Source organism: Chlamydotis macqueenii, chromosome 2 (assembly GCF_036417535.1).
Source record: "Chlamydotis macqueenii isolate bChlMac1 chromosome 2, bChlMac1.mat, whole genome shotgun sequence".
In the NCBI taxonomy this organism is placed as follows: Eukaryota; Metazoa; Chordata; class Aves; order Otidiformes; family Otididae; genus Chlamydotis; species Chlamydotis macqueenii.
In genome coordinates, this window is record NC_141557.1 from 52,678,002 (window position 1) to 52,702,396 (window position 24,395).

Sequence of the window (24,395 nt, forward strand, 5' to 3'; positions counted from 1 at the left end):
TACTAAATGGGCAGAGAAGGGATTGCAGCTACCTTGAGCTGTACTGCAGAAGAGATTCCTCACCACCTGTGCTATCATGGAGGCTTTTCTGTAAGGAGGATTTTAACACGTGGCCTTTTCAGCTATGCCTCACATGAACCTAGTAAACACGTTAGACACCAAATGACCAAGTGGGAAACTGTAAGAGTTGTATCATGGCAAAAGGTCACAGCAACACAACGGACATCGGTTGATTGTTTGTATGTCCTAATCATAGAATGGTTAGGGTTGGAAGGGACCTTCAAAGGTCATCTAGTCCAACCCCCCTGCAAGGAGCAGGGACGTCCCCGACTAGATCAGGTTGCTCAGAGCCTCATCCAACCTGGCCTTGAATGTTTCCAGGGATGGGGCATCCACCACCTCTCTGGGCAACCAGTGCTCTACAACCCTCAGTGTAAAGAATTTTTTTCCTAATATCTAATCTAAATCTACCTCCCTCTATTTTGAAACCATTATCCCTAGTCCTATCACAACAGGCCCTACTGAAGAATTTTTCCCCATCTTTCCTGTAGGCCCCCTTGAGGTACTGGAAGACCGCTATCAGGTCTCCCTGGAGCCTCCTCTTCTGCAGGTTGAACAGCCCCAGCTCTCTCAGCCTGTCTTCATAGGAAAGGTGCTTCAGCCCTCTGATCATCTTCGTGGCCCTCCTCTGGACCCTCTCCAACTGGTCCATGTCCTTCTTGTGTTGGGGGCTCCAGAACTGGGTGCAGTATTCCAGGTAGGGTCTCATGAGAGCAGAGTAGAGGGGGAGAATCACCTCCCTTGACCTGCTGGCCACACTCCTCTTGATGTAGCCCAGGATGCGGTTGGCCTTCTGGGCCGCAAGGGCGCATTGCCTGCTCATGTTAAACTTCTCAACCACCATCACTCCCAAGTCCCTCTCCTCAGGGCTCGTCTCGATCCATTCTCTGCCCAGCCTGTATTTGTGCCTTGGATTGCCACGACCCAGGTGCAGGACCTTGCACTTGACCTGGTTGAACTTCATGAGGTTGGCATGGGCCCACCTCTCCAGCCCGTCAAGGTCCCTCTGGATGGCATCCCTTCCCTCCAGCATGTCGACGGCACCACACAGCTTGGGTTGTCAGCGAACTTGCTGAGGGTGCACTCTATCCCACTGTCCATGTCGCCGACAAAGATGTTGAACAGGGCCGGGTGCAACACGGACCCCTGAGGAATGCCACTCGTGACCGGTCTCCACTTGGACATTGAGCCGTTGACCACCACTCTCTGAGCGCGGCCATCCAGCCAGTTCCCTATCCACCGAGTGGTCCATCCATCAAACCAATGCCCCTCCAGTTTAGAGAGAAGGATGTCGTGCTTTGACACACACATTGTCAAATGCTTTGCACAAGTCCAGGTAGATGATGTCTGTTGCTCGTCCCTTGTCCACCGATACTGTCATCCCATCATAGAAGGCTACAAAATTGGTCAGGTACAATCTGCCCTTCATGAAGCCATGCCAATGACTATGCCATGCTAATGACTGCCATTGATTTTTGAGGTGGAGCTGTAAGTTTCTTTTTTGCCCAGTTATTTAGAAAACTCAGTAGCTAGACTGATGAAATCCAATGGTCAGCCAAATCAGATGAAATTTATCAAAATAGCATTTTCCTTGGTCAAAATCAATGAGGATATTTTCTGACCTTGAATTATTTGCATACATTATTTACTAATTGCGAGTTGAGTGCAAGCTCCATTTGCACTTTGTAGCAGTACTTCTTGTTTCCAAGATGTGAAAGTTTTCCCCTTCTTTTTTTTGGCTGTAAATCTGCTGTGCCTCTCAACTGTCTTCTCTCTGTTTCTACTGAAATCATAGTACCCGTTTCAGGTTGTGAACATTTCTTGTCTTTGAGTGCCTGCGCAACACATGCCCATGCTTCAGAGCACGCAGACTCTTCTAATCTACTTAAAATGACACAAGTGGCTGCCTCATCCTATCATGATTTCACTATGTCCCCATGTAGTTTAGGTCCAATTTAAAATTACTCCTCTTGTTTTTTAAAAACCCCACGTAAGCCCTTGATCAAATTTGAAGTACCAGCTGAAATCTTTTCTTTTTGCCTCACCCACTTCTTACCGTTTCTTTTTCTCTGCTGTCACTAGCTGTGATTGTATTGTTTTTAACTTAGCACAGTATTCTGGTAAACAACCCTTGTAGAAGAAAATATAAATAACCTTTTTTTTTAATTATTATTGACTGGAGAGTGAGTAAAGCAAGAAAACTGGTCTTCCTGTTTCAATTAAGGAATTAAAAACCCAGCAGGAGTTGATGGCATCATACCCTTTGAAGTCTGGCGATCTCAATCTATTTCTGAGTTCTAGTCAGGGCTCCCACAGGATCTTCAGCTTTGACAGATGCTGGTCTGTAGTCTGTGCTATGATTGGGGTTTTGTGAATTGATTTATACATGGTTATTACTATAGGCTTTGGTAATGTAACATAAATGCATCACTAATCCTGTGATGATGACGATTAATTGGTAATGCACTGCATGATTCAGAGTATCGAGCTGCTGGGAGAGAAGATTTTCAATTTATTTAAGTGATCCCATCAGTCAGAAAATCTAGCTTGATCTGAACCCCCAGCCTCCTCTCCCTGGAAGTGATGCACAGGGGGACGGCGCATACCCCCAGTGATACGTCCAGAGAGGGCACCTGGGCTTGGGAGCTGGGAAATGCTCTTAATCCTCCTGCCTACATATGGCCATCAAGGGGAAATCTTGGGGATTCTGGATTGGTGAGCTGGAAGGATTTGGCGAAAAAAGCAGTAAATGTGAATTATGGTCATCTCTCACAGAAAAAGGAAGGGGAGAGATATCATTCAGTAAACCCATAGATTCACTGATGAGTAACAAAAGAGCAGGAAGAATCTTCCAGATTTGACCTGTAGACAGACTTGTTTGTCTTTTGCCGAATTTCATCACTTTTATTTCACTGTTGGTTTGCTAAACTATGAAATAGGCTTTTAGTAGTCTTTTCTTAACACGTGTTCTACCTTCAGAAGCCCAGCTCTGTCACGAAAGGAAAGACAAGACCTGTGAGAATGCACGGGTTACGAGGTGGATGTTTCATCGGGGTAAAGTGGCTTTTTCGTTTCTTCCGAATGAGATGGTGGGAGGAGCCCTGCAGGGAAGCAGAGATGAGTAGCCGTGGATTGCGTGAGCTGTGGATGTGATGGGACTCCAGGACTGAAGGACAGACGTTGTTGGGTGCTTTTGTTAACAGATGATTAAGCTCCCACTCACATCTTAAACATGCTAATTATAAAGCTTCTAAATATAGAAGAGGAAAAGTCCCTCTTTCCCCTTGATCTGATGAATAACTCATTTTAAATATTTGTTTGTGGCAACTGTTTTATTTAACAATTGTGGTTCCCCTGAAGAAGTAGCCATTGTAAAATGTTCCTCTTCAGGGAAAAGTTTCCTTTCTCTGTGCGTAGCTCTGATCATGTTTACCGATGTCAATGACAAAAATAAGCGTGTGGCAGGCAAGCTCTGGTGAGGCTGCTTCAGCTGAGCAAATTAATGCCCTGGTAGTTTCTTTTGTCTCTCTGCCTCCACCACAAAGATGGCAATACGAAACCCAGCATGTCTTAGCTTAAAACCACCGTTGTTGCCAGTTTAAGCCAAAAGGCTGAACTTTACATTGAAGCAGCTGATGTCCAGGGATGCACTCGCATCCGCCAGCCATGCTGTGAGGGTGCTGAGTTGTGGCAGGATGCTGGGCATGAGGTTGCTGGGAGCAATATCTTTTTAAACGGCTGCAGCAGGTTCACTTTACTTGGTCTCTCAGTGCCCTAAAAGGTTGTTGCCCTCTTTTTCCTGAAGAAGTGCAGATCCAGCCTGAAAGGAGATGCTGTGTTAGATCCAGGCTTGTGTGTTGTCAGCCAGTGGTACAAAGGGGACAGCACATGCCACCAAGTTTTAAGGACTTAAAAAGATCTCTCTGGCTTGCTAAACTGCTTTGACCAACTGTATGTGCCCTCTGAACCCATTGTGATAGCCAAGCAAAACAAAATGTGTTTGGTCAAGCCACTGCAATCACCAATTCTGAGCTTCAGCCAGAAAACTGAATTGCTTGACCATCCCATCTCAGCTTGTGGCACTTGGCATTCCTAAGCTGGGAAGCATTAACTCACTGAAAAGTGTCACCTGCAGTTACCTATGTGTACCTCAGGTTGTTAACTGCGTGTCCGTCAGCTGGTGGCCTAAGGCTGATCAGGGCGCTGAAGTTACAAGCCTGCAGAGACCTTACCAAGGGCAGATGTAACCCTTAGTCCTAGCAGCAGTGCGTGAGCAAAGCACGATGCTCGTTAACGTTCAGAATTTAGTATAAACTTCCAGGGATGAGGTTAGGCAAAGATCCTCCTATTACTTCTGCAGCACCCACAGTTTTACTCCATATACTGAAAAGATGCCATTAATACTAAACCACGTGGAATAACACCATGTTAACCAAGCCACTATTATGAGTTAAAAAAAAATTAAGTGGTTTAGGTAATTCTTCAGAGGCTGTGTAGGAGTGAAAGAGCAATTCATCTAGCTAGTTGATATTCTGAGTTGTATGATTATCGGGCAAAAACAGAGCGGTTGGCAGAGTTACTTAATTCTCCCAAACCCTCCACCCTCATTCCTCTCCATACCTACTCAGTTGCATTAACTCACTCACCTCTTTCAGAAGAATAAGGCCTGAGAACATCATTACCAAATTCAGACACAGTTTTTGTGTGTTTCTATTACATTATCTTCATCTCTAGATTTCTAGATGCACAGGAAGGGTGGGAATGTTTTGCAACAACTCAAAGTAGTGTTATTTGGGTTCCAGTTGTGCCCCACTGTCATAAACCCCATATAGCTAAAGCCACAACCCTGAAGATCTAACAAACTAAAACTAACAGAAAAGGGTCTGAAGGGGAAGAACAGGAAGAAAACAATTTGCTTGAGGGTGCACCAGAATTAAATGGCAGAGGTAGAAACATAACCCCAGGGAACATACACTTGAAGCTGATGGGCATTGAAGCACAGAGAAATTTTGTGCATCGTTTTATTTTAATGGGAGTTGAGTGCCCATATAGCTGTAGCTAGCTACATCTTGTTGCTTCTTAAATACCTTAAAAAGCCTGTCCTAATTTTATGTTGGGCCAGTATATTGTGTTGTTCCTCTGGCTGTGGGAAGGATTTATTCATCCCCAGAAGAGCAGATACTCAAATAGTGGGCTCAACAATCTTGTTGACTTCATCTCATTTGAGTCAGAAGTTTCGTCCTACCCACCACTTTGTTTAGTTTTGATTGTTACGAAATGCCTATTTTTAAAACTCTTACTGGGTTTATTTTCATTAGGCTCCAGCAGCCTTCTTGTACTACGACTGACTCACTTCATACTACACTCGTGCAGGTATAATTGCATTAAGCTGAGTGAAGTAATTTCTAGTTTACACAAGTAATATAGGGCCTACCTAGTGTGAGTCACTTGCTAATTCTCTTCAGCATGGGAAAAAAAAAAAGATCTGCCTTGTTCTAATTTATTTTTTTAATGTAAGCTAAATGTAGACCTATGAGTAATACATTCTGCAGCAGGTAACAGGAGTTGAATGGATGTGGCAGTTCTTGTGGCATGGCACGTGTCGAGCAAGAAAAGAACCTGAACTTACACAGATTCGGTAATTCCAATAAGCCTCTTCCAGGCATGGGCACAGGACAGCCCACAGGTGCAGGAAGCTGTAACACCACTGCCTTCAGGACTCTTTCATTCTTTTCCTCCTGGGAAAGAGGAATAGCTTGGGTTTGATTGGAAAAACCACATCCCTTGAGCTTGCCTGGGAAACATATCTGTTTCCAGGTTCATCCCAGAGCATCTGCTAAAGGCAATTCAGCAGCTAGTTCCTCTTTGCATGGACTCCTTCTGGAGACATAAATCAGGATAGCTTGTCCCCTGTAATTTTTAAAATAAACAACCAAACAAAAAAAACCCCAGTCAGTCACAAGCAAAACCAAATCCCCATGCTCCAGTTTCCTCTTTTTAATTCACACAAGGTTGCTGATTGCAGGCAACTGCTGGTGCTGGCTGTGGTATTAAAAGAGGCACCTTCTAATTTCCTTGTTTGCAATGATCTCATTTAATGGAAGGCAGGTGTAAGTGGTGGTGTGTAAGTGTAAAGCAGGTAGATGTCAACATTTTGTGTTTCCAAAAGCAAGCTGAAGGCTGTACTTGACAACAGGTTAATGTTATGAAGACCATCATTTTATTGTGTTGGTGAGTAGCATGGTCAGACCTTGTTTTGAAATGCTGGAAGTTCAGACATACAGGATGTTTTATTTTTTTTCCTAGATGTCAGAAGCTGCTAGTGGTGTTCCTTTTAAAGCAAGTGCATGCGGTAGTGATACTGAGTCTATAAACAAGGGTTCCTTTTGTTGTATTCTCTTCAACTGTAACATGCAAATTCAGTGCTGGTAAATGCAGTCACTAATTTGGTACGTGTTAACCTTGACTGTAATTGGACTGCAGGTGTGGAAACAATAAACAACAAAAATTTTAAAAAATGTATGTATGTTTTTTAAAGCTCTTATGACTAGGCAAATGCTTTTTTCCTAGTACTGCCATCTGTGATAGCACACAATTTTCTAAGGCAGTAAAAATATTCTTGATAAAAGGAACATTAAAGGTGTAACTGATCAGAAAAGTGATGTTATTACTCACATGCAAAGAGCATGTTAGGGCTGGGTCACCTCTTTAAAATATACAAGAAAATCTTAGCTAATCAGGAGTTAATGAATGGTATCTTTGCCTAAACATGAAGCTTGGCTGAAGGAGAAACACTGTATAAAATGATATGAAAGTCACTAACCAGTAAAGGGGAAAAATAGTTCTGATAGTGCTGGAATGTACCATAAGATACTTTCTGGGGAAAAAATTAACTTGTGAATAACTTTATTTGAAAATTTAAAAAGTTATATAGCAGAAATAGAAATCTAAACTAATTTGAATTTCTTGGGAATAAGATATTTTAATCAACCTGGATTGGAATGGCCACTCAGGTGGGATTTATTTTTGCAGCATTTTCCCTTTGCAAAATAATTTAGTGAAGTTCTATATTTGTCAGAATACAAACCTCTGAATTTAAACTCTTCAAAATGGAATTTCTGCTTTCCACTCTTCTGATATTAAAATAAAAAATTCCCTTAGAATCAGATATGTCCAAGTGGGCTTCTGCTTGTATGTGTCAGCATCCTGAATCCCAGTAAGCTAAAATATTGATACTGCTATGAATGTTTACTCTCTTACTCTTTTGCATCCGTTCAAGTTTAAATAAGTAATTCTTCACATGGTTAAGTGTAAATGAAATATTTTTTTAATAATTTAAAAGTAAATACCTAGGATTTTTAAGATTCTAAAATGGTCAGAATACAGAAGGAGGTACAAGCATGAGTACAATGTCTAAAGGTAATATTGGATGAAATATTTGACAGCCAGGAGACATTATTCATGCTTCTTATTAAATAGAAAATGGCACTACATTCCTTTTTGCTATGTTTTTTCTTATTTTTAAGAAGGCTAAACAACAGGGTGTTGATCTTGCACTCCTTATCACAGTCCACGCTGAGACTTGTTCCTCCCATCACTACATGTGAAGTTTAGAGATCATTAGTTTTACTTTAAAACTTAAAAGCAGAGCTGAGCTCAAGTGAAATCAATGCCCTGTTTTGCCAGGCACTGTGCAAGGCTATTGGAAAAGACTGTTGTAGGATCAAAAGCTCATGGACAGCATCCAGTGGCGATACACCGCTGCCTAGGTAACCATGCAGCAGGGCTCACGATTATTGCCTTACTCTGCGGGCTGGCAGCTTGTACCATTGCCTGCTGTAGAAGACAAAATCCACTGTGCTAAGAAGAGTTTACAGTCTTTGCTGCAATTGATGTGGTGTAAGGGTTGGGGAGGAGAAGAGGTGATGTCAGTATGCTTATTGGCTCTTGCCATTCCTAGTCCTGGGCTTAGGTCAGTTAGGTGCCAAGATATGTGCAAGGAAGTGAAGCTCTATGGTGTGGTATCTGGAATTTGGTGTAGGAGAGAACTTGCTAGGATCTAGACTTTAGAGCAAGGCTGCTGTAAAACCATGTTTTCCACTGAGTGACCACAGCCAATGTGTCACATCACCACCACTCCATCTTAGTAAGCCATACTTATCTGCTGGATGGAGACATAAAAACTACTTTACTACTAGTAAGTAGAAGTAAGTTTCTGCCACTTGAACTTTCTGTTAAGTCATTTAGAGTAGTAACTCATTCTTTCCTAGCTGCAGCAGCCCTGTCTTAAAAGAAAGGGCAAGATGTGCATACAGGCAAACACACACCTTCTACTGAAGACAGTGGCAACCAGCACTGAGGTTAGCAGAAGGGATGGCTACCTTAGGATGGCAGAAGTGACTTCACTTAATTGCTTCTGATTTCTGACCCTCTCCTTTTCTCCTCCTCACCGTTGAGCCTTCTTATCTCAGTTGTATTTTGTTCTTTTCCTGCAGGAGAAAATACAAGAAAACATCACAGAGGTAAGAGTAAATCGCAGAGGACTGGAAGGTATTTGTGAGTCATCTGTCTCTCTTTGTTAGGGTGTTTGAAGGAGGATTTTCCTGTTACTAGATTAGTTTTGTTCCCAGGGAAATGCCATTCCACTGATTGTTTCTCCCTTTGAAGGTCCATCTTGTGCTGCTGCTGGTCCAGATCCCTTCTGGTGCTAGTGGTAGCCCTCCCCTCTGACACTAGTGGTAGTTCTCCCTGAGTAAGGACAGAAATATTGACCCTTGAAGGTCAAACCCTTAGAAACGTCACTCTGTTACTTCTGCAAGATCTGCTGGTTCTAACACCTATCACTTACTTGTGCTGTAATAACAAAATGGATTGTGGGCTTGTAGTGTTGCTAATGATCTACGCCTTTGCAGGAGGCTGAAGGAAGACAGGGATCCTGTTGTTTAACAGGCCCTATTACAGCTACCTGATCTAGTTATCTCACTGCCTCCTTGCAGGAGGGAGGCCCAACGGGGCTCTTTGACAGATTCTTTTTTTTTTTTTTTTTTTCTTTTTTTTTTCTCCTTCTTCTTCGGAGCCCTTGTGCTTGGTTGCTTCACAGCGCACCCACTTTGCAGCATAAAGTTTTTTTGGTGCTGAGCTGACTCCTTCTCCTCTGCATGTGAAGTATTAATTGCTGACTTAATGTCATGGCGTGCCGAGCGTCTTCAGTTCATGTTGACTTTAACTGGATTTGAGACTCCTGCAGAGTGCTTCCTAAAGACTAAACCCTGCAGCTCGGCTGAATGTGCCCTTTAATGTGGAGTGATGATGGAAGGAGCTGGCAGATAAGCCAATGTGATGATGTGATGGGCTAAGACATCACAGCCACCCCTCCTGTTTGCTATTACCCTCTGCTGAAGATGATCATTCTAATGCAGCACTGGCAGGACAGGCTACGTGTCACCGCCACAAGAGACTGAAGTGTCGTGGCTTGAGTCACGGATGAGGTGGGTTTTAGTTGTGACGGTTTAGTGGAAAATACAGATTTGGAGATTTGTGTGCTGAACTGTGCAGGTGGGCATTGCGTAGTATGAGACACAAGAACAGGGAGAAAGTAAATATGCTCCCAGTTGTTTTCCTAAGGGCAGAGCTCAATTTTTCTCCCAGTTTCCCTTACTGCTGCCATGATTGTCAATTAATTATGAACATGTCTCTAGCCAGAGGTCTTGAGTTGCTGCAAGAGGATTTGTTCTGGGGTTGAGATCATTCCAGAATGAAGGATTGCTCTGTGTGTGTCCTTCCTCTGCACTATTCACATTGTCCTGCGTACTGTGCCTTATTTCTGTGTGTTTTCTGTGTACATAACTGGCATCAGAGAGGTTTGTGTTCAGCATCTCTTCTGTATGGGACAGTTTCTGTAAGCCTTGGAAAAGAGATGAAATATGTTAAAAGCTCCTACAAGCCCAATACAGAATTATGTCAATGACATACAGAGAACTTAATATGTCAGTCTGTTTAAATGTACCATTACAGGGTTAAGTTTTGTGCCTCATGGAATTTTGAACTTTTTTTTTTTTTCTCTGTTACACCTGCCTGCTGCCTGACTGATGGGGTGTGCCCTTGTGGCAGCTGGGCAGACGAGCTTTGTGCCCCTCTCCTGTCTAACAACTGGTGTGAGCTCTGTGAAGGCAAAAGGCTGCTCCAGGGACCAGCACACAGCAATTGCTGAGCAGCTACTCCTGGTAATGTTGCTCGGCGGGCTCTGGCTGCTGGCTGGAGGGCCATGTAGTGCAGTGGGGTGGCTGCTGTGGCTGGGAACTGTGTTTTGCCAGCACATAGGGCAAATTAGCTGGCTAATAAGCTTCTGACATGGATTTGCCACCTGCTGTGTCATCAAGGTGTGATGCTAAATGGGAAATTGCACAGATTGTCATCTGATGCAGAAGTGTAACAGCCAGCAAAAGGAAGTGGTAGTAGAAGTTCATTTAAAGGCTGGTTTTAAGTAGCATCTCTCTGTTGAGTTGATAATTCCAGCAATAAAAATAAACTGGTGACTCGGTTCAGGTCTCCACCTTCGTTTTCCCACATTCATCTGTTGTGGGGTTTTCTTTTTCCTGTTGTTACCTTTTTTCAAAACTATCGCAGCTGTTCTACATCACCGGGCTCTGGAGGGTGACCAGCAGCTGAACTGTAATGATCTTTTTCCTGCTTTTGCTTCTTTTTCCTTTTGTTTCTCTTTGGGGAGTCTTATCACATAAGAATGCCTAGGTGATAGTAAGCAGCACTTACCTACGTAGGAGAAACACTGCTGTCCTCTATATCTGGCAGTGTAAAGAAATAGTTTCCCCTGAGTGCAGACCTGTTGGGAAGGAAAAGGAGGTGCATGCAAGAAAACTTGAGGAGAAAGAGTCAGAGTAAAATCTGAGCCATTCTAAAATTGTAATTGGAAACGAAAGACACTGACTCTTGCGTTGATCATGCTGTTAACTAAGTTGACTCAAATGCTTTTGTAACAATAATGTATTGATATGATTTTCCTCATAAACTTGGAAGTTTCATAGCTGTCTAGACAATCCTAATTTCATTAGTCCCAACCTAGTAATTGCATCTGAACTGTGATGTAGATTAATCACAGCAATACCAGAGAAGCAGGATATTTAATCAGGACTTGGGTCATATATCATTCTCCCACCTAGTTCCCCTTGGGTAAGTGAATAGCGGATAGCTTCTTAAATAGTGACTGGCCAGATAGTCAGCAAGAGGGGAGGACTAGGCAGGAAGCCAAAGCTCTCTTGAACTTTCAGGTCATGGGTTGGTTTTGCTTTCACCTGAGACATCAGTCGTGAAGTCATGAGTTTGATTTGACTGTTGAAACTCCCAGTTATCCTGAAGACAGCCAGCTGTGGGCTGCCTGTACTTTCCTGGGAGATACCTGGCATCTTCAGCTGCCTCGGAGATTAAGAGGGAAATCAGCCTTCAAGTAGCCCTTGGAAATCCCTTCCTAGATTCGATTCAGCTATGCCATCAGTTTTACACTTCTGAGGACTCACTAAAGTCCTATTTATCTTCTCGAAATTTGTCAGGTAAATAATCTGTATTAGCTTACATGGTATACATTTTCCTCCCCTATGATCCACAGCCATGCATTTTTATTCCACCAGTTGTTTTATTTAGCTGTATGTTGGTTAATTGTACAGTGTGATTTTCTATTAAGATGCAAATTCTTCTTTTACAGGAAATCATTTTAGATAAAAGTCAAGTAAAAGAGTCCTGATATTTTATCCGTCCATCATGGCTGGATTTTTTTCTATCCCCCCAAAGTACCTGTTAATGCTATACAGGAAGTACAAAGTAGAAAAGGAAATGTAACCAAAGTGCCTTTGGTTGTGACCCTGAAAGAAGCGTCCTAACAGGCCCTGCAAAATCCTGATGTGATTTCTTTTAAAAAGATTGTACTCTAATTAGAAAAGGTTGGCATCCGATACAGACCACATGGCCGGAACATCAAGCCTTCCTTAATTTTCATAAGGATTTTGTTGTTTCCACTTCAGACTATCAGGCAGGAAACTCGTAAGCAGAGATCTTTTCCATCCCTTTCCCACACTTTCCTGTTCTTTCTCATCTATGTCTGTGCTTCTCAATTCCAGTTTGCTCCACCATTTAGTTAATATACTCTTGGAGAAAAATGTGAACATGTTCTTCCTTAAAAAAAAAAAGGGTGTGATGTACTCATGTTAGTGTGTAGCACAACAGGTGAAACCATATATGCACAATGGTGTTACGTACGAAATAAATGGAAAAAGGTATTTCTTTCCCCAACTTTAGTTCATCGTCATCTTCAGGGTTATTCATGCTGATACCTCTTTTAGATTAAAATAATCCACTATCTCTTTTGGATAATTTCAAAATGCAGCTAAATTTATAGCCTTGCAAGTCTCATTCTAGATGATCTTTAAGTCAGACGTTTCCTCGGGACCAGATCCTGTGAGGAAAAGTCTGTGCTAGGATTAATCTCATCCTTTAGTGCTGTTAGGATGTGCTAAAGAGATTTTCATTGGAATGAAGCACCAGTGCGCTCTGAAAGCTGATTGTCTGAATAAGGGCATTGTATATGGTGGTAGCTGACACTGCCATTGGTGGAATAATGTAGACTGAAGGGGACCTCTGGAGGTCATCTGTTCCAGCTCTTGGTGCTTGAGAACAGCACTGTGGCCCTGATTAACTCTTGGCATTCATCAAGTTACTTGATTTGACAATATGCTTAGTCTTTAATTCTGATACCATTTCATTTCCACAGCTTATCTATTGACCTTGCAAAGTTATCTTAATTACGAATAATAAAAATACCCCTAATTCCTTAAGCTGTGCAAGTAATTATAATACTGCTTAGCTCAAGTTTTTCTTTATATATAGTATCCGAGCAACTCTAGAAATATAGGCTGCGTTAAATGTCGATATCAGTAGCATACACAGAATGCACGACTTAATGCGTCAAAATTCTTTGTCAAGTGTCGTCTTTTGGATGCTGAGACCTCCTTGACTCCCTGTAACTTCGGTTGGACTTCTGGAAACTCTGCTTTTCAGGGGAACAGACATGAAATTTTCAATTCAGGGCTGGTAGGCATTGTGCAAAAAGAGATTTACTGACTTTTTTTCTGTAATATCACAAGTGGAGTTGGTTCTGTTAAATTTAATGAACACTTAATTTCTGTAGAAAAGGTATTGATTTCTTGAGTGCTCTGTATTCATTGCACTGCAGAATCATGAGTGCTTTGGGAAAAAATTGAACATGGTCATGTAAGTAAAGCTTGTAATTGATCTGTATGTGAAGGGGGCAAATTAAAGTGACACTGGCAACCTTAATTCAGTATTTCCTAGCTTTCTGGGTGCTTGACTTTGCAACCTGAGTGATCTTCTAATGTAGTCTAAGTGCAATCAGATACTGGCAGCATTACACAGCTCTGAAAAAGAGGCTGCGGTTCAAGTTAACAAAGCTAAGTGGAGTTTGTGCTTTAATTCGAGGAGGAAGTTTATATTCCTTGGCTATATGTGGGGAAGCTTCATGTTGAGAGGAGAAGAGAAAACCTGCCTCCTAGAAAATCCCAGCTTTTGTTCTCCTAACACTTTCAGTAAGAGCAAAACATTGGAAATGACAGAGGCTTTTACATACCCTCCTGCTTTCTGTCCTTCTCCTGTTTCTGACTGCTTAAGAGAGCTGGAAGATGCAGTGAGACTGGACTCCATACAGATATATGGGTTTTTTTTTTTTTCCTGCTTTTGAAATCTTGCTCAGTCGTTCTACCCCAAAAGGAGTCAGCCATTTCTTAATATTATCGCTCTGGCAGGGAAAGGTATAAATTTTTAATTCCTGACGTGAGTAATGGGACTTCTCTTTATCCAAAGCAGGAGTAAGTGCAAAACAATTATGAACCATGATTAAACAGTGACCACATCTTTCTTACCGATACATATTCCTATTATTTTACTAAAATTAATTTTATTCCGTGTCTTATATAGTGCTGAATAATTATCAGTAAATACGAGTCCTTAATGATTAATGACTATTAAATTATTTAATATATTGAGCATAGTTTTTCGGCTGTTTTGCAATACCTAAAAAAATTACTGGTTGTACAGAATTTGTTCTAACAATAACATGTCTCACTTGATAAGGAGTGGACTCTGCCAGATTTGAAAATGGAAAAAGTAGCTTATGCTACTCAAGTACTGTGATGATAAGTGTCTTACTGATCAAAAGAAACTTATGTTCAGGTTTTTCCTAAGCATGGGTGAAATTAAGCCATAAACTTCAGTATCATTTCAGCAGAACTGATAATACACCCCTGCTTTTGTATTGGTCCTCTGTCTGTACATGACACTCATTTTCAAAATGTAGTTGTGATATCATCTAGGTTCAGATTTTACAGATAATGTTTGTATCAATTTGTTATAAGTTATTTGTAGCCCCTACATTTGCAAGATTCATTCCCTTTTTACTGGAGTGAGATTGGTGTGAAATGAAAATTACGGTCAAAAGTCATAGATTCTAATGAAGATAAACTGATATCAAACATTGTTTAGTATCAGACATTCAAACCAAAATGACTTTGCAAAGTATAGATGTTTCCTTTTTAAAAATTCTTAGTGCCTGACAAGTTTTCCTGGTTCAAATCTTGGGGAGAGGGCAGAGCAGAAGTAGTCTTGTGCCTTCTACTAGTTTTCTAGGCTTTGTTATGAAAAGTTGTTTGGAAAAAAGCTGCTGGAGAATTTTCACTAGCTATGCACCCAGCTGATTAACACACTTAAAATAGGCGATACAGATTAGATACACTATAGCCTTATGACATTTTGGCACTTCTGTTTCCAGCAGTTGGAACCAAACAAAATAGTGCGCATATGAATCTGAAAAGCTGCATGGAGAAGAATAAGCCCGGTCTCCTGACACCATCCTGTTGGGTTAGTTTGGCTTCTTTCAGTGATAACCAGTGCTGTTCTCACTGACTTGTTTTTTAGCTAAATCAAAGTGGCTTGCTTTTTTCTTTGGGATTTTGCAGTTTTCATTCCTTTACATATAAGGAGGAACATAATGCTGTTTGTGGGTGCACAGGTACCAGTAAATGTTCATTTCCATTGTAGTTAATCTGAGATCCTTTACTGAAGCATGTTCGGAGAATTCGATTAGGATTTGGTGTAGGGATGGAACAGGGAATTCTTCTCTCATTGTTTACACAGAATTTGTATAAGAAGGATAATAAAACTTAATGAATAATTCAGTTCAGCTGTATATTATTGCCTATTAGATATTATCTTCCTGTAAAATACTATTGTTTGTTTGTTTGTTTTTAATTTTGCCTCTGAGAAGTGAATTACTCTCATTCGATGCATGCAACGAGTGAAATTCCCTTAGTGAAAACTACATTAACTTTCATGGTCATGTTGGTAGCGTAAGAGGGAGGAAGCTAATACAGTTGCTGCTCACACTAATACAGATGGATAATCGGAGTGTTCAGTTCCCAAGTCTGGGTTAAAACAGTTTACGCTGCTAGTAAGTGGCCTTCTTTTGTTGGAGCTTAATGTAGCTGTTAGCAAAGGCAGAGGCTGTTCTATAGAACTTCTTTTTTTCTTAATTGCACTGCAATTTCTTGGTAATATTTCAGTGTTCATAGAAGATCTGCATAAGTATCTGAAAAAAATTCTGGTTTTATTTCCTGAAAATAACTGTAAACACAAATGTTAACACATCTGTCTCGAGTCCTTCCTTCCCCAGCTGTCATTTCCCATTCCCTTCTTCCTTTTCATCCTTCTTTCCTAACTGTATGTGAATTTTTGTGATCCACAGCATAACGAAGAGAGGTGTTAGTCTTGACTCTCTGTATCTCAGTGGTCTTCCACTAACACATTCCACACAGAAGCACAGAGTCTTGTCTACTGAAAAGCTTTTCCTCCAAAGGAAAGCTCAAGAAACAAGTATGAAACCGTAAGGTTTGGGATCCCACTGCCACTTGCTGCTCCTAGGCTGTATCACTCTACCCTTCAGTTGAGCATCCAGAAGTTCCTGGGGAATAAAATGCCGAAGGAAGAAAACAAAATAGCTTAAGTGGTTTTTTTTTTTTTTTAACTGAATGCTAAATTGTATCTGGTCAAACCAATAATCCCAACAGCTGCTAATGAGTTGACCCCTCTGAACCATGCTTCAAGTAGCAGATAGGTAGTCCATTGATTTTTCCCATCAAGCACTTACCACGTATGAGTTATAGCAACTTCTAGGCAATTTTCAGTACACTGGGTAATTACAAAAAGATGGTGATTTAAATTACCCTAAGATGCAGCATTTCCATGACTAATTCAGAACTCCTTTGTCTTAGCTGTGCCTCAAATTCAATTTGAATTGATAAGGAGTTATTTTAATCCCTCTCTTTCATTTAGCGGCCAGAGCAAAGGATAACATTATTTTGGGGGGTAAGGAGGATAGAGGGAGAAAGAAAAAAATATGTTAGTGACTGACATTATTTTGACAGTTATTGTGGGAATGAGCTTTTACTTGGGGACCTCCTCTGGGGGAGGGCGATATAATTGAAGTCCTGTATAAGCCTCCAGCTTTCAAAATCTCTCGCTTCCTAAATGTGTGTCCTTGCAAATGATGAAGAGGGAATCCTAAGGCATTTTGTTAAAAATCTGTCAAATGCAAGGGCTGAGATAATTTGCCCCAGGAGAGAATCAGCTATCTCCTGGCAGTGTGACTTTTTCTGAAGAGAAATTTCTCACTTTTAATGTGGGTTACACTGGAGCCACTAACAAGTCTTATCAAATCTGAGAAAGCTATAAACCCTCTTTCCTCACTGCGATATCAGAGAGTCTCTCTCATTTCTACTGATTAAGCTCTGTGTTTGCTTTAGCACATTCTCAACAGATTATTCAAATATTATGAATAATCTTTTTTTCCCCCAGCAAATACATTTTGTTTGCCCTATTGTCCTGCCTATTTTGAAATGATAACTTGGGGATGGTATTTAACTGTAGTTAGATGACAGATGAAGAAGTCCTCCAGATCTTTATACCTTATCTACATGGACACTGCACTCTCTCTGGGCCAAAGTATTTATCACACATTAAAGTGAAAACATCTACAAGAGTCTCTTGTGAAAAGATCAGCAGCTCCTTGCTGAGTGCCATGCCATCTCCACAGGCACAGGGGAGCACAGCTGGTAATGTATTTTGACAGACAGGCTTCCAAGTGTTAACACCACAAATGGAAAATAAGCCTTAAGTAGAAGCAAAGGACTGGGCTTCCTTTGTGTGTGCATTAGTTTAAAAAGGATTCACACATTAGTATACTTAATACATGTTTCAATGAGCACTACCACAGAGAAGATTAGGAAGCAATGTACTGTTTTTGGCTGATGTATCTCCTTCCCTCAATCCCATCCATCTACTGATGAGTCAGAAGAGGTGCAGACCCCATTACAGAATTTCCTGTGTACTTTTCCGGAGTTTGAATTAATATTATGCTTCAGTGGATGATGATGTTAGACTGTCATCATGTAGAAGAACACTTGTTCTCCTGCTGGGGAGGAGGTTCTCCAGTAGAAACATCCAGTTGTTGTGTACTTACCTGCGCATACTGTGCTTCACAAGGGCTTTGTAAAATATCTGAGGTATTTATGTAGTGGATTCATTGTTTGACTGTACTCAGAGATACTAATGTGCCTGATTGTGCAGATGTATGAGCGAATACGTGCATGATAGGTACATTAAATGCATCCAGCTCAATAAAACCAATCCCAGGCTCTCAAGAGTAAAGTTTGACATGATCATTTCCAAAGATATGTTGTGGGGGTTTTTGTGTTGTGTTTATTTTAGTTGTTTTTTAATTTTTTTCCCCCTCAGCCAGATTTCGGGAACAATTATAGTAGAGAGGTGCTTTGTTTTCTCACAAGATGTAGGGGCAGGACTTCGGACATCTGGGCCTTCAATGCCTGATCAGAAAACCTCTTTTTAATTTTGTGCTTTTTTTCAATGCAGCTGCTTATTCCTAGAATCATAGAATGGTTAGGGTTGGAAGGGACCTTCAATCATCTAGTCCAACCCCCCTGCAAGGAGCAGGGACATCCCCAACTACATCAGGTTGCTCAGAGCCTCATCCAGCCTGGCCTTGAACGTTTCCACGTATTCCTAATCTTCATTCTAATTCATAGAGTACTTAAACCCACGTTCCCCCTCACCTGGCTACAACCATACCTTCAGAGAGAAGAAATAACAATTGTCTGAACATAATAGAAGTGATATAGTTAAATCATTGTTTCTTTCTGAGGTTATTACTCTTAACATGTACAAGTATCTTATTTCTGCACTCCTGTGCAACACATTCAGATTTAGTGGTGCATGTAGTTAATGTTCATAGCTTTGGAACCTTTCTTGACTAATATTTACATAAAACATGTTTTCAGATTATGTTTAATTATTGTCTTGATTAGGACCAGCTATTTCTAAAATTGGGGGGGGAAATTTCTGTTCTCTTAAGTTTGTTGTCAGAAACAATGCTTCATGCAGTGCAGAAACTGCTCTCTGGACTTGCTGATCAGAGATATAGTTATCCTAGGCTTGTAGACCATTGTCTCTGGGTTGCTTTTCAGAGTAATTAGTAATAATGAGTGGATAGGATGGACGTGGTTCTTTCTTATGTTCTTTCTTGTTCTTCCTGGGAATATTCAGAGCAGATTGCACTTTAAAAACAAAAACAAAAACAACAACAAAAAAAACCAAAACAACCCAAAAAACCAGCAACAACAACAACAAAAATTAAAAGAAGTGAAAGATGCTGACAACATGTCAAGTGAACAGTTCTGTACATGGAATCCATTTATGCTGATTTCTTTGTCTGATAAAAGATGGTTTTAAATTCTAGGAGTTTTTTCTCCTGTTCCTATCAAAACAGGTACTACTATAACTGAGTTCCACATGAGCCAGTAATTTCCCTATTGGAGGTTTTTTTGAGCTACCTGATAACACTTCTACAAATTCCAGTGGTACTTAGTGATGACTAACTAAGGACTTCTGCAGTTTTGTCTCACAGTCAAGACAGAAATACTTATCCACTACCCACTGCAGGAGCTGGTAGGATCCACGCCCCAGAACAGCAGTGAAATTAAAGTCTGGGCTAACTGTGTGGCATATAGATAAATGAGTTTGATCTCCTAGGCAGCCAGTCCAGCACCTTTTTGCCAGCAGTAGATTTACTTAGAAGAGAAAACCTAGACTATTGTAAAAATATGTTGTTCTCGCTCTGAAAAGCAATCAGCTTGTTGCTGCTTTTTCTTCAGACTGGCTAAGTCATAGGAGTGGTTGTCGTTCAGCTTTCTTAGAGATTGCAGTTGTGATTTTAAAAAATATTTCTTTTGTTCCCTTGGAAATACTGTGAATATTTTCAGATTGTGATGACAAACACTCCTTCTGGGAGTTTCTGCACTGATAAACAATGGCAACAACAACTTGCTCTATTTCATGTTATAGCTTCCATTTTAATTACTCATGAGGCATGAAGAGCTTGAGCACCAATCTGTTTATTGACAGAGCTTAAAGACACCAAGGACTAAAGTGACAGGAGGTATCATTAATCAGCAATCTTGTTGCTCTCAAGCAATGTTGCATTTTGATGACCATTTTAAAGAAAACTGTAAAAGCTGGACCAGGTGAATTAATCTCCAGTCCTGTCCTAAAGCTTGCCAAGGTGAAGGGCTGGAAGGCTGACAAGTACCGCAGCTTCCAGAGGGTGAGGGCTTTACCCTCAGAGCCTGGAGGACCTTGCCCTCAGCACACACAGCAGTTGCCTAGAGGGGGGCAGCGCTAACTCAGTGTCAGGGTCCATCCAGAAGGATTGTCACAACTGCCTCACACCTGAAAGCAGTGAATATCATTGTGGAGTTACAAGGATTTATGGAATAGATGCATCTGTTCTGTTTTTAGAGTGAGATGTGTATTAGCTGGAGGCCCCAACAGTTTAGCAGAGGGTTTGTGTGAGGAAAATCCTAAACACTTGGATTTTACTCTTTTTGGGACAAAACTTGAAGAAGTTTGGTGGTGGCAGAAACAGCTACTCCCAAATCTTTTGGGACTTTGGAATGACCATTCCCAATGCATGTGATTTGGTTTGTTTTCATTTCACCTCAGTTATCAGCTGGATGGTCTGAACACTGGGAGTGCAGCGTCCCAGTTATTCTGTCTGTAGGACCCTATGGGGAGGCCAATGCTATGCTTTTTGTCAGTATCCTTGAGAAACAGTGAGACAGTAGTGGCAACCAACATCAACTCTCACCTTTTTTTTTATCTCTAGAAAGCAATGTTCAGCCTTTATTTATGAGCATAGCTTTGATGCTGTGCTCTCATCTGAATTCAGAACTGAAACGTCTTGGAAGGCAAATATCATTAAAGCTGGATTTGCCTCATCATCATTTGTGCAGTAACCTTTCACTTGGGAGGAATTTAAAGAATAGATGTAAAGGTATTTCTGAATTGCAGCTTTATTATCCTTTAATGCTTCAATTAGTACAAACACATTAATAAGAGTGGCACAGTGGTTAGGCTTAGAGACAGGGCTCCTGTCTCAGGAGGTTTGGGGCCAATTCAGGACAGTTAAAATAAATGACAGAAGGTGGTACAGAATCTCGCAGATGTTTGAAACCTGCAGGGAGTTTGTCACATCACTAGCAAAAGCACTTCCCTCTGCCATGTGCAACTGGAAAGCTGTGAGTTTCTCTTGTTAATCCAGTGGTGTAAACATGGATGGATCTGAGAAACCTTGCACACTGTCCACAGACCTGCACACAGAGCAGTTGTGGCTGCAAAAGATGTAGGTGGAAGAAAAGATGACAAATTTCTGCAGTCCCTTCATTTGAAATGAGGTGTTAGAAGTTGAGAGAGAAGAAGAAGCAGGAATAACGCAAGCTGAACCGTATGAAACTGTCTTGTCCTCTAGCATAACACTTCAGTAGGGCTGTGATGAACATCTGAATCGCCATATACTGAGAGTGGATGAGGGACTTGCTTGGTGAATCAGGAGATTCTATGTGCTGAAGAAAATGGGGAAAACAGGGTAAACAGAGACATGACTGGCTTTTTCGGATGTAGGCTGTGATGTCTGCATATATGTAACTGCCTATTCTTAATTTGGAAAACTGTTTTGTTATAATAGGAGCAGACTTTTGGCATTTATCTGCTTATTTTTCCAGCTGTTTGCTGAAAGGCTGTAATTAGGAGAGCATGTTTCTTCAAAGCGTCATACACACACAGATTCACCAAAAGCTTTCAATCTGAATTAGGATTGTGCTACCCGGGCTTCAGGTTTTATGAGCATATGATGGGTTCATCTCAGTGGAAGGATGTCAGCTTGAGGAACAGACATAGAACATTAAGGAAAGCATGAACTCAAGAGGATACACAAAAATCTAATATTTTTGCTTTGAACTAAAATTATTAATGTTTAGAAGTGACATGCATTTTCAGTGGATTAATAAATGACATCCATATTTTGATCAGGAATACACAGAGGAGTCTTTCAGTTGCTGCTAGATTTGTATCAAGGGAAAACAAAGACACCAAATGAAGTTAGTTTAACTGTACTGGTAGGCATTACTCTTCCATAAGAAAGATGTCTAACAACCATTTTGAATAAGGCTCTTGAACAACCATAACTATGTTATACACCTTTTAATAACTCATTGTTTCAGTTCAGCATAGTTTCCCCATCCAAGGAGTATTTCTCATGAAGGAATATAGGTTGTTAGTGTTCTTCTGAAGATGAGTTGGAGCTCAGCTCACTGAGAAGTAGAAAGCTTGTTATTTGATCAGAAAAATAGGTATCACAGTTATTAGGCGTTAGCTATCTCGCCGATCTGAAGAAGGATTTGTAAGTCTGGAAGCATATCTTCTGGCTCTGTCAGTTAAACTCCCACAGATTTAATCTCAAACAGAGGACTCCATTCTTGACACATAGACATCCTATGTTGTTTCACAAAACCACATGGCCTCTGGCTTTAAAAGGGCATGGGTCTTCCATATGTCGTCTGTGCCAGGCCACTGCAGATGCTTTGGATGCTGAGGGCATGTCAAATGTCCTGACATAGATTTGCTTAGGTAACTGATCATCACCGTCGTCACTGTATAATCTCAGGCAGAAATACAGTTGCAAACTGGGTTTTGCTGAACAATCAAGCTTCTTCTAGAAGAAAAGACATCTTAGGTCAGTATCAGGACAAAGGTATTGTTTAAATGTTTTCCTGTTACTGTTACTTTTCCAATATTCTGTATGGTTTTGATACTACAGTAATAGGGAATGTGATCTATATGTGAATATGTATTTGTAGGCAAAGAAGGGAAGGAGGAAATGAGTCGGCAGTACTGGGAAGGCAAGGATGGATTACAGGGCTGTTCAGCTTTGTTTCATGATGCAAAAACCAGACCAGGTTGCAGTCCAGTCTGCTAAGTGGTTTATAGGAAATCAGTTTGATGACCTAAGTGGTTTTCCCAAACATATCCATAACCCACAAGCAGTACCAAGCTATGATGCCTAGTCTAGATGAGAAAAAGATGGGTTTAATGCATCATATATCTTTTCTTATTGGGTATGTTTAAAAGTCTTTGAGAGGACTCTCTAATGCAAGGAGAAACACAGAATACTCTTGGCTGGCTAACACGTGGAGATTCAATGTGCTCTATTTGCTCCAATGGTTTAAAACTTGTTAGCTAATATATATATATATTTTCATTCTGTTATTTGAAAACCATTTTATCCCAACTTATATATGGAATTACTGTCTTTTTTCAGGGCTCTTCCAAGCTAGTTTGAGGAGACATTGGCAAAAATTTTCTGGGAAAGGCAAGAAACTTTTATCTCCAAGAATACCTCTTAGGCAATTATAACAACCACCACCTTCTCAGAAAGTGAAAGAATGACGAAGCGAATAAGTGGATGTTGATTAAACACTATTCTGGCTAGGAGTGATTAATTTTTAAAAGCTGATGTTTTTGAAGCAGAGCTTTTAGGAGGAGAGCTGTACAGTAGATAATTGCTCAGGTCTAAATGCAGCTTTGTGACTGTATCAATACACAGAGATCATGTGGCGATTTCCTCACACACCAAGCATGTGCACAGTGAGAAAGGTTCTGGGAGATTATCTTCTTAGGAACATTCTCTTTACACATTTACGGTCATCAGTGAAACTAATGCTTGTGACTGAAGATACCACAAAGCTGTTTTGCCTCCTGCCCTTTGAATAAGTTAACTGTCTTCCTTCATACTGATTGTTGCTAAGCCACACTAAAGCATGCCTTGTAGACAGCGCACAGCCTGTTTTGCAGTGTGTGGATATGGCTTGGTGACTAGTCAAAACCTCTAACTGATTAAAATTATCCTTGGTGCAAAATGGAAGAAACCCATGCGATGACTGTGTCCTATGCAGCATTTTCCCCCTCCCTGTGAAGTACTTACTCTTGCATGGGACTGCAGCACCTCATTCTGTCACTTACTAAGAACAGTGGTGACGTATTATTTTTCACAGTACGGAGAGATAAAATAATCTCGTTGCGCTAAGTTAGCTTGAGTTGTCACTTCACATTGCCATTCCTGAGACATTTGTTCAGCGTCTCTTTACTGCCTGGGTCTTATCAACACTTCCCAAGCTGTACTGTTTGGAAACTTTAGGCTTGAAACTTTGCCAATATTGCTGAATAGTTCCAGTAATATTTTTTTATTACCTGCTTTTTGACTTAACATGCGCCACAGGCCACATGGAGAGTCTTATAAGGATTCAGTGGTATGATGCCAGTATCCTATCCAAAGGATATAGCTGTACTAAAAGGGGAAAAACAATGCAGGCAGCTGGGTAGATTATCAAATAGAGCAACTATATAGGTCTTCAAAAGATCAAACAGCTCATCAACTTAAACGTACAGTGTCCTGAATGGAAATATGTACTTGTTTTAAAGTTGCACTGCTTCTGTTTTTCAAGTAGGAATGTTATCATAGAGTGTGAATCATCACAGAGAATAATAAGCTACAGACCTTGCAGAAGGGAAGTTATGTTTACCCTTTCTGGAAAAATACGTTTGCAAGGAAGTATTGCAGTTTAGGTAGCATGACCTTGCCTAAAAGTCGTATTTCCCCTTGGCTTTTGTGATATGTTTGACATTCCAGTCCTCCTATTTGTTAGTTTGGGGATAATCAGCAGCAAGTTTGCAGATCTGTGGGAGCTTTTTCAAATGACCTGAGGTTCACTTTTAATGTTAGTTCACAGTTCTCTAAACCTTAGCTAAATGATTTATTAAATTTGATAGGTCAGTTTTTGGCACTAGTTTTTATT

The 24,395-nt window shown here is 40.8% G+C and overlaps 1 protein-coding gene across 6 annotated transcripts in view; it reads left to right on the forward strand.

The window, feature by feature from the left end:
* Nucleotides 1-24,395, forward strand: part of PDE1C (phosphodiesterase 1C) — a 215,521-nt gene that overhangs the window by 13,732 nt on the left and 177,394 nt on the right. For 5 of the 6 annotated variants that reach the window (XM_086743003.1, XM_086743002.1, XM_086743004.1 and 2 more), the window contains one exon: nucleotides 8,556-8,582. The exons of the other annotated variant lie outside the window; for it this stretch is intronic. In XM_086743003.1, the coding sequence (XP_086599129.1) occupies nucleotides 8,556-8,582 (27 nt within the window). The remainder of the gene's footprint in view (nucleotides 1-8,555; nucleotides 8,583-24,395) is intronic. 6 annotated transcript variants of the gene reach the window in all.